Consider the following 10,554-nt stretch of genomic DNA (forward strand, 5'->3'; position numbering starts at 1 on the left):
GCTCCTCTTGCGGACCTTGCACCTCCACCACCATCTGCAGGGCTGAATGCAATGCCGTGAGCACCACCACGATCACACTGGGAGACACCCTGGTCTGGATGAAATCCGTAACGGAGGTTTAATGAGCAATTCCTGCCCTTGTTAAGCGGGGGTTAAATACCTCTATACCTGCATGCACACAATGGCTTGTGTGGATATAAATATACCCACTAACAAAGAAATAATACTGCCCTTGATCCAAAATTGTTATAAATTTATTATGAATATAAAACCTGTGCTGGCCAGGACTCACAAAGCAGCACTGTAAAAAAGAAACCCTCCTGGCACTACAAATCCCAGAGCCTAGAAGACTTGGTTTTGCAAAGGACCCTCACAATTGGGAATAAACCCCAAAATTTAACAACTTGTTTATTTTTTTTTTTTTTAAGTAAGTTTGCCATGTTAACAAAAGCAGAATAGTTTTATTTAGTGTTCATCTCACACCTTTGACAGCTGCAGCTGTCAGGCACAGAAATACAGTATTAAAATAAACTGAACAGAGTTGCTCATTGAAAAAATCACGCTATGCAAACCTCTGGATTGTAACATCAACAGTATAAAATGTAACAAAATTGGAATTTTTAATTTTTTAAGCTTTTAAAGATAATAGTCCAGGCTATAAAACTATATAAGCATTGAATAAGAAATGTTAAAGTCAACAAGTCTACAACAGATACATCTTGTAAAAACTCAATAAATTATATATATATTTATAATATCTAGTAACATTTGAAATCATGCACAGTTTTGTACATTTTCTTTTCTCAGTACAGGAAAACTCAACGCTTCGAGTACTTGGAATGTACACAATTAGCAGACATTTGTAAGAAAATACCAAAAAATTCTTTTTTATTCCAACAAAACAAAACAAAAATCTCTAGAAATCTACCTTCTCAAACTTCCATTGAAATAACCTCAAACTATAAATTATTTATTTTAGGATAAGGATTTTGTGGCTCTAAGAAGAAAAAAAAAACTTAAAATGAGATGCTGCCATCCTGTTATTCTGAAACATTGATATGTAATATGCACCAGAGAAAAACGGAAAGAAAGAATTCAGGATGCAATTTGCCTTGCCTCTTTGTGGTAGTAAAGTCTTCTGGACAAAAAAAACCCCAACCCACAAAACCCCCCCCAGCCCAAATCTCCCCCTTGTCAGCTTGATCCACGCTAAAATTCCCTAGTTCACTCCTGTGCTTTTAAACAGCTATCTGACATCGAGGAACAAAATAGCACAGCATTTGAAACACAAAATCAGGCATCACTGGCATTTTCCAATGAGTTAGATGCAAAAGAAATACGCAGTCGTTGCACCTCTCCTGCGAACAGTGCCACTCTTCCTGCTATTTTGCTCACATGGCATTTCTGAAGCCCAAAATACCACGGTACCGGCAAAGGGGGAAAAAAAAATTACCCCACATCATCCAAAGTCAACATTTCGCTTTGCTTCATACTTGTTATTAAATCGACCACAAAGAATACCTTCATTTGAAAACAGAAAAATAAACACCCACACCCCCTTAATGCACAGTGGTTAAACTGATGGAAGAATTCTTGGCCCTGTTTCTCTGAAATATGTAAAAATCATCTCTCTGCTGCTATTTGTTTGGTTTTAACCACTGGTGATGTATTGAAAAATAAACTTACTTTTGCTCACTGCAATCCAGGATAAACTAAAATTTTTTAATGAATACATATATATATATATTTATAACATTAAATGTAATTTGTTAAAGGACTGTACACCTATACATTCTTTCAATATTTCCCATAAACACAAAAGAAAAACTTGATTAATATATTTTTTCTCCATTTTTAATAAGTTAAAAAACCCCACCCTTAAACTCGGTGAAATTTAAAGTTTACAGTAACGCTACGCTATTTAAACCGATGAACAGATATGTTAATGTCTATAAATAACTTTACAAATATACACGTTAAGGTACAATTTTTAAAACAAAAAGGTGAAGATATAAAACAAACAAACAAACAAACAATCTTTTCTTTCCACCAGATCAGTATATCCTAGATTGCAATGCTTGTATTTTGACACTCTCTCTCGGTACTGCTTTATGTTGCATTAGTATTATACATTCTTTTTTTTTTAATATATTTATTTATATATATACAGGATATATTTATAGATATATACACAGATTCTCTGGAATAAACCTTTTTGATATAAGTTAAAGGCTCTTGCCTACAGGTACCCGTAACTTCTTTCTCCGAGTCACTGCACATAGATGGAGCCAAACCGCTGGCGTCGAGGGGTGGATGGAGGAGCTGCTCCCCTCCCACTCACCCTTGGCAAGCAAAACTGTGCAAACCCCAAAAAGTGAGATTCCCCCCCCCCCCCGCCCCAAACGGCTGTTCCCAAAGGTCGGGATGTGGCTTGAGACGCCATGTGGGCACCCAGGAGCCAGGTCCCCTGCCGCTCTCGGATGGGTGATGCTCTCCTCCCTGGGGACCCCCACGGCTGCCGCTGGGTCTCTGCCTGTCCCTGGGGTCTGCTCCCGCCTCGGCACGGCCCCATCACTCCCAGCCCAGCGCACGGGCCGGCAGCCGCCGAGCCTGGCCAAAGCGCCGCCATTTCAGATGACTTGACTGTCTCTTTTCATCATTTTTTTTTTCCTTTCTCCATGATGATTTGCATTTTACTTTTTTTTTTTTTTCTTCTTCCAAAAAGGATTCCTTCTATGTAGCTGGATAATATGATCATGAAGCTATAAAAACGACGACAACAAAAATATAGATATTTTTATAAATACATGCATGCCTGCAGGCAACGTGGCTTTTCAGCTCCACCAAAAAGGTTCATGTACAGATTGCATAAGCAAAGAATTTCTACATTCTTTACACTTTTTTTTTGTTTGCTTGTTTTTTAAAAAAAAAGATTTTTTTTTTCCTCTTCTTCGTATTGCAGGCACAGAACGGCTACTCTGGCACTCGAAACGCAAGCGCGGAGGCTGGGAGGTCAGTGCCCCCCAGGTTCAACATTCTGCTTAGTAAAAAAAAACCACCCAAAAATGAAAAATAAACCAAATAAAAATCATATGATAGATCATCTTGGCAATAGATTAGTTCCTTCAGGCCAAACAGTGCTTCTTGACTTTTTATACAGCAAATGGGAAAAAAAAAAACAACCAAAAAAAAACAAAACAAAAAAAAGTTTTGGTTTTTTTTTTTTTTTTTCCCCTGAACAGCTCGACAACACCACCAATCTCCGGGCACCACCACACAGTTCCACTGGAAGATCCTTCACTACGGTTTCGTCCTCGGTGCCCCACCCTTGCGCCTCCGTGGGCACACTGCCCACCTGTCTGTCCGTCCGTCTGTCTGTCCGCCCAGGGTGTCCTCACGTCCGGATGACGCCATTGCAGGGGGGGTGCTTGGGCAGGCAGGGCTCATTGGGCAGCAGGTCATGTGCAAAGACCGAGTCGTCCCCCGAGGAGCAGGTGCTGTGGGTGTCCTGGCCGGCCGGCGAGTACTGCTCGAAGGGCACCGAGAGGTCCAGGTACTCCTGCCAGGGTGACAGACCCATCAATGCTGGGTGTCCCCTGCCGGGGACCAAGCGACCCCTCCCCGCGCCCACCCCACCACACTCACATCGGTGGACGTCACAGTGAGGACCCTGTCCAGGTCTTCCACCAGCTGCTTGAAGGTGGGCCGCTGCGAGGGGACGGCGTGCCAGCACTCCCGCATGATCATGTACCTGCATGAGACGGGAGAGGGGATTGTCACCCATGGTGGGGCTAAGTGGCGCCCACCTGCCTGCCCACCCACCCCTAAATCGCCTGAGAACAGCTATGGCCAACGCAACTTCAGCCATGGTGGCCTTGGTGCATGGCCAGCTTGGGGGAGGAGGAGGAGCAGAGTTTTGTGGAGCCACACTCCTCACTATTGATCTCCTCATGCGTGTCCGTGCTCTCGAAGCAGGAAGAGGAACCGTCCTAAAGATGACACAACCAGAGCTGCAACCCCAACTGCCACCCGCTAAATGAGTCATGGGCTGAGCTGAAATGTGTCGGGGTGGGTAAACCTACCCGCTGCCAGCTCCACAATCTCACGGCGGGGTTGTCCCACCGGCCTGAACCATGGCCTGGGGTGGCATTTGGCCGCAGAGGGAAGGGGGAGCGGGGCGAGGGGGTCACCCCCCACCACACACTCACAAATCATGGGTGCAGTTTGCAGGTTTGTCCATCCGATGGCCTTCCTTCAAGAGTTTGAAGAGTTCCTCAACGGGAATTCCTGGGTACGGAGACCCTCCCAAAGTGAAGATCTCCCATAGTAGCACTCCAAAAGACCAGCTGGAAACCAAAGAAAGATCTTTAAAATTCAATGAGGTTTTTTTCCAAGCCCCCCCCATATCTCCTCCCCCCTGCTCAGCTTTATTTCTGTGCAGCCATGCATAGCTAACAAAGTCATCAATAGCATGACTAATTGCCTAGGCCATTTTTACTAGTTACTTGGAGATCTCTGCTGATCCAACTCAATAGCAAAGAAATCCCAGGCACCAAGTCTGAAATTGAAATGAGCATTTAATCAGATAGGTGACAGCCCATCTATTACCCCCAGCTCTTTGTTAGGTCTTCCACCAGCTCCACTGAATGGAACAAATCAAATTATTCATGCACAGCTTCACTGAATTGCAGGCTTGGAACCACAGGCCACTAATTGTGCAAGCTGATACCAAAACTTGCTTGTTACAACACTCATTTCACTGGCCAAGCTGGGAGAAAAATACCCCAACAAAAATCAGCGGAGCACTAATGTTACACACTCCACTCCCGCCAGCTGTGCTCTGGTTAAAAGTCCTCTTTTTCAAAAATATCTTTTGCCTTCTTCGTTTTCTTTTTAAAAACAGGGATTATCTGTCTCTGTTTCGCTTCCACGCACGCTCGCTCTCCCGTTCTCTAGCTTTGATTTATCTGTCATGCCCGCTGCAGCATTACCTAAGCATGGAAACTATGATTTAAGATCAATGAAAGCCAAAGTATGTGAAAAATACAGAAATAGAAAGATTCATTTGTCCAACTGCAAGCGGTGAGCCTTGAGGAACAGGCAGGCTGGCTGCTGAATTACTGTAAAAATGCCATTATTGACCAAATATTGAAATAAAAAAGCCGGTGTGCATGCTGAGCTACTTCAGTCCTTGCAAATTTCAGATGCGATATGGATTCCCACGTAAGGCGGCTCTGCTGTTTGCTTACCATGCAGAGGCACCAAAACAGACAAGACAGGATTAAGAAAAATAAAGGCAAATAAATGAAGCGGCAAAACTAATCCGAGAATATATTTGTTGAATATTGTCTGATCAACTCTACTAACGGCAGACAGAATATTTCAAGCTCATCCCATGTACTCAGCTGAAGCGTAAGTGTCTGGGGCAAAGCGTGGAGGAAGCCGAGGGTAATTTTTTTTGCATGGAGTTTTTTTGCACAAATTTTTTTGACTGCAGGATGAATCTCCTCATCTATAAACTGGACAAGAAATACCTGCCTGCCTTCCAGTAATTTTTCAGCAGCTCACTAGACATCCTCAGATGAAAGCAACTAGATAACAGCAAAATAAAACCATGTGCGCAAAGCTGCAGCTTGGAAATCGATTCATTTGCTTTTGCATCCCCAGGCGCCCCAGCAGTGAACGAGCCCTGCTCGTGCTTAGCAGTACGTTTGTCTTTAAGATACTATAGGTGTTGATTTCCCTGTCATTTTATTTTTTTTGAAAAGTGCGGGTACGCTTACACATCGCTCTGGTGAGTATAGACCCGGTCAAACAAGGCTTCTGGAGCCATCCATTTCACAGGCAGCCGACCCTGTAATTAGGAAGACAATGGGAACATCCCATCAGCATATTCCCCCAGCCACAACGGCACCATCTGAATCTTCTTTTCTAATCCAGTTTGAAACATTTTCATTAACAACCACATCTGCCTTCCCGGTCACTGGGCAAAGCAGTAGTGGCCACATATAAACAGATTAGAGCATTTGATCCCTGGATCTTTGCTGACAATCTTTGCAGTAAATGCTCTCTGTAGAGGACTGTATTTCACTGCCAAGGCAAGTTTAACATATCAGAGCATCTAAATCTTTGCATGGGAACAGCATCCATTGCTCATAAATGCAGCGAGCTCTGCAGCAGAACACGGGACAACACTTTCCATCTCTTTGGTTGGAAGAAGCAGTTTGACTCCAAGTCCAAACCCTGCTTAGGCTGAACTTGAAGGGAAACTTCCAAGAGTGAAGGCAAGGGCTAGATCCTCTAAGAATCGAATCCCAATCCCGCTGGAGGCTAAAGGAGGAGTCCTGATCCCAGGTTTCCAGGGGAACATCCTACGTCAGGGTCATAAACATGGGCTGTCACATATGAGAAATAAAGACTAGATTAATCATAAGTCTTTCGGGCTTTGCTTGGCCCCTGGAGGGAGTCAGAAAGGACTGTTTCATGTCTGAGGCATAATTTGGCTACGGGAGGGCTTTGTCCTCTTCTGACCCACTGTCTCACTGGGGGAGACAACTAGAGATGGGACATAGGCAGGATGCACAAACGGGATTGTGCTCTCAGCTGTCCAACACAGCTCAAACAGGGAAAATCCATCTGATCTACGATTAAAATTCCGAAGAATTTTTGTTAATTTATGATTAAGAAATCCTAGCAATTAAGAAAGATTTCTGATATGATATTGGAAAGGATCAGTATGGACATGGTGGGCTTCGTAGGACTGCCTGGACATTTAGACCCCTTGCAATCACAAGGTCCTCAGCTTCTGCAATACCCTCAACCTCTTCCACTGCCATCTCTGCACTCTTGTAGTTGCGGCTTTTGCTCAGAGCTAAACATCTGCTGCAGGGCTCTGAACCAAGACACAGGTCTTCTCTCCAGCCCTTCATTTGTAAATTCATCTCTACAGAAAATACAAATGACTCCGGGACTCAGCCCTTGTCTGGGACTATCTTTTCACCCTTGGCAGTGGAGCCAAGGAGCTCAGCTATAAAAAGAGGAGAGAAATGCATGAAAGCCAGGTAGCTCCAGGTATACAAAAAGTGACGCTCTTCTGTCAAGGGCTCTGCTGGGATAGAAGTTGGCTCCTTGGGACCTTTATGAACAGTAGTGGAGCAGACCGGAAAGGGCTCCATTCCCCGTCGGTAAAAACCTTGGTTTCTCTTAGTCTAGAGCTTCCTGGCCAGAGCCAAGACCTCTCAACCAGCTACTAGCACCAGCAGTATCTGTCAGGAAGAAAACGGATGACAGGTGGACTCCTGGGGCCATCCTATCTACAGCCCCTCACCTCTGCCGGGGTGAGGCCACTGGCAGATTTCTTCCTCCTGAGCCTCTCTAGAAAGGGAGATGTGGGACAGGGGCCACTTGCTGCAGGGATGGCTGAACTCCCTGCCAGAAGGAGAACTGCACGTGCTTGGCAGCTCTGTACTTACATTGGTGGTTTTCTTGTAATAGTCGATGTTGTGAACGTCTCTAGCGAGGCCAAAATCAGCTATTTTCATCACATTGTCTTCAGTAACTAACACGTTCCTGGCTGCCAAGTCGCGATGAATGCACTGTGAAAGGTGAGCAAGTCAATAAATAAGGGCTTGTTAGCTGCCTGCGCCTGGAACCAACAGCACCATGTGGTTTATAAGCTGCCGTTTCATTGACTCCCAAGCTCATAAAGCTGTGGGCACTGCTTAACTCCTCGCTTTCTGTGTCACTGCCCCATCATGCATGCTCTGTGGGAGCCACCTCTTAGCAACACCTAATCGGCAGCCTCAGCACTGACACAGCCACGCGTCTTTTCTCTCCAAAGGGGATGTACAGATGAGAAAGCCAACCCTCCTCTTCTGTGGGAGCCTACTGGGACGTGAAGCTGTCTTTCTGCCCTGCATCCTCCAGGAAGAGGAGTGCAGGCTGATGTTTGAAGGAAAAAAAATCCTCAAATTAAGATATCCCCAACACATCCAAAATACATAAAATCATAGAATGGTTTGGGTTGGAAGGGACCTTTAAAGGTCATCTAGTCCAATACCCAACATCATAGCTGTTAGCTGAGAAAGAAGCTAAATTAGCCTGCGCTGTGCAGAAAGAGAGTTCAAAGCCACCATGAACCATCCACCCTGAACGGCAATCACAGGATGAACACATCTGACACCTGAACTGAACTTGCTCTTGCGGTAGTGCTCCTTGCCCACAAAAAGAGGTCCCTCTGGCTGGTGCACAGCTTCCTGAACCCAAAGCCTGATTCTCCACTTGCTGATGTCAGGATAAATCAGGACTAATCCCAGGGTATGATGTAAGCAAATGCAGCAGCCGGCTCAATGCCAGCAAAGTGCTCCTCAGGGAGCATCCTGGACATGGCCATGCATCGAGCCAAATCCACCGCCAGCTCCGCTTCTCACCAAGCTGGTGACAGACGCAAACATGTGAGCTACACCCACGATCTCAGCTTCCTCGTAGGTGCTCTGCGTCTTTAGCGATCTCAGAAGGGAGATGAGGGGGACAGGGGTGCATGCAGATCCTTTAGACGTCTAAATCAATGCCTCCCACAGTGGCAGCTCACAACTTGGTGTGACGCTTACCCTGACCACTGCTGCCTGAGCCTCAGGATTGCACATCTGAAAGCCAGTTACCTCTCTGAGTGGTAAAGGTTGAATTGCTGAGGAACTGCACCAAGGTCTGGGTTGCTTGTGCTTTTGTACGCGTTTTGGGGATGCTAACAGGCCTGCAGGTGACAGTGAGGGCTGTGCAGCTGCATGGCTCACGGATGCGGCCAGCATATGGGAACTTCTGCATACGGCTGAAGCCTTTGCAAAAAACCCAAGATACTCCACACTGAAAAATCTGGTCTCTAAAGGGAGAAGCCTGCCACACTTTGCCTGAGTTGTCCTACACACACACACAGAGCACTGCATGCCTTTGAACACACGGGTCTGGCTGACACATCTATCAAATGAGGTTTCTCAACTCACTTTCTGAGATGCCAAGTACTCCATGCCACGGGCCACCTGGTAGGCACAGGAAACCAGGTCTTTAAACGTCAGCTGCTCCTCCGGCAGCTTGCAGGTGTCGAAGGAATAGTCCATGCCAGGTGGGCGACGTGCCCTGAGGTATTCTCGCAAGTTCCCCTTCGATGCATATTCCACCAACACGTAGAGCGGTCCTGCAAGCAAGAGTGCCATCAGCATCCAGCGGAGGAACAGCATGCGCTGCCTGGGGGCTAGGCTGACCATTGAAAGCTCATCTGGGACATTTTGGGCAGCCAGTGAGTAATTACACAGAAGGGACAGTCAAACCTGAGCCTCCCACAGCCCTGCGAGCAGTGGGCTGCTTTGCTACGTACCGTCCTGCGTGCAGGCACCGAGGAGGTTAATAATGTTTTTGTGCTTCCCAATCATTTTCATCATTTCCATCTCAGAGACCAGGTCGGAAAGGTCCTTGTCTGTGGCATCATCTGGAGAAAGCAAGAGAGGAAAGCAAAAGAATGTCAGGAAGAAAATAAGTGTTTTGTGAAGTAGTTAATACGACTGCTGTGTAGCCATGCGGGGCTTTGATAGGGAAACAGTACTCAAAATATGGCAGTGTTTGTTTTTATTCTATTTTGGGAAGAAGAATCAAAATAAAACCAAACAATACTATCTCAAAAAAAAAAGAGAATATTTGTTCAAGAAGAAAAAACAAATAGATGGAGACAAATGTTCATATAGAAATCAATAAAACCTTTCCTCTTCTGTTTCATCCTGATAAATATTAAAGAAAAAAAGTCAGTTTTGGTACCTGGCACCATTTTCCATTTCTGATTGTTTCCCTCCCTCATCTCCAGGGGCAAAGAGTTAAGGATGGGAGAAAGTCAGAGCTGGGAGAGGGACTAGAGGAAGGAATGTATTTTTTGCATGGAAAGCTGTAATTTTTCTATGAAAGTAGAAAAATGGGGGAAAACCTCCCCAAATGAATGCTTTGGTTTGGAAAGACGAAAATGTTCCTGCTTCCAAAAACAACTTCAGAATGGACTGAAGGAAATGTAAATGAAAAGAATCCTTTTCTGATAAATACTATTTTTTTAAAGAAGTCACCCCGTGTAACCTCAAACCCATGCTGCTCACTGTTGGAGCATCCGCCCTGCTTGCTCCAGCTGAACTCCTCAGGGTGATTTTGTCTGTGTGTTGTCTGTGGTTACTGTGCGCGGGGGAAGGATGGGAAACAGAGACTCATCCAAAGGTGCCCAGCGACTCCCCCATTTTTGGCCTCCCTTTAACCTCTCAGGAGTTTGGGATCGAGTTTCTTCAATGAAGAAACTCCTCAAGAAGGAGTTTGTCAACCGAATTTCTACAAACTCCACCTGAGTTTGTTGCATAAGCTTTTGCTAGAACAGGCAGCGCTAGTTATGGGAGGAGTAAGGAGCGAGCTGATTCACGGAGCTGGCTAGAGTCAATGACCTGCTATGCCACCTGGACACTCACAAGTCTATGGGGCCGGATGGGATCCACCCGAGAGTGCTGAGGGAGCTGGCAGAGGTGCTCGCCAAGC

At 45.5% G+C, this 10,554-nt stretch overlaps 1 protein-coding gene across 1 annotated transcript in view; it reads right to left on the reverse strand.

Annotated features, from left to right (window-relative positions):
* Nucleotides 1-3,394: 3,394 nt before the first annotated feature.
* Nucleotides 3,395-10,554, reverse strand: part of FGFR3 (fibroblast growth factor receptor 3) — a 40,394-nt gene continuing 33,234 nt past the window's right edge. Inside the window, exons 11-17 of the mRNA XM_009285437.1 lie at nt 9,371-9,481; nt 9,000-9,190; nt 7,473-7,595; nt 5,784-5,854; nt 4,209-4,346; nt 3,646-3,751; nt 3,395-3,559 (exon numbers count right to left, since the gene is read on the reverse strand). Coding sequence (XP_009283712.1) covers nt 3,395-3,559; nt 3,646-3,751; nt 4,209-4,346; nt 5,784-5,854; nt 7,473-7,595; nt 9,000-9,190; nt 9,371-9,481 — 905 coding nt within the window. The remainder of the gene's footprint in view (nt 3,560-3,645; nt 3,752-4,208; nt 4,347-5,783; nt 5,855-7,472; nt 7,596-8,999; nt 9,191-9,370; nt 9,482-10,554) is intronic.

The sequence above is a fragment of the Aptenodytes forsteri genome, unplaced genomic scaffold (assembly GCF_000699145.1).
Source record: "Aptenodytes forsteri isolate BGI_AS27 unplaced genomic scaffold, ASM69914v1 Scaffold88, whole genome shotgun sequence".
Taxonomy (NCBI): Eukaryota; Metazoa; Chordata; class Aves; order Sphenisciformes; family Spheniscidae; genus Aptenodytes; species Aptenodytes forsteri.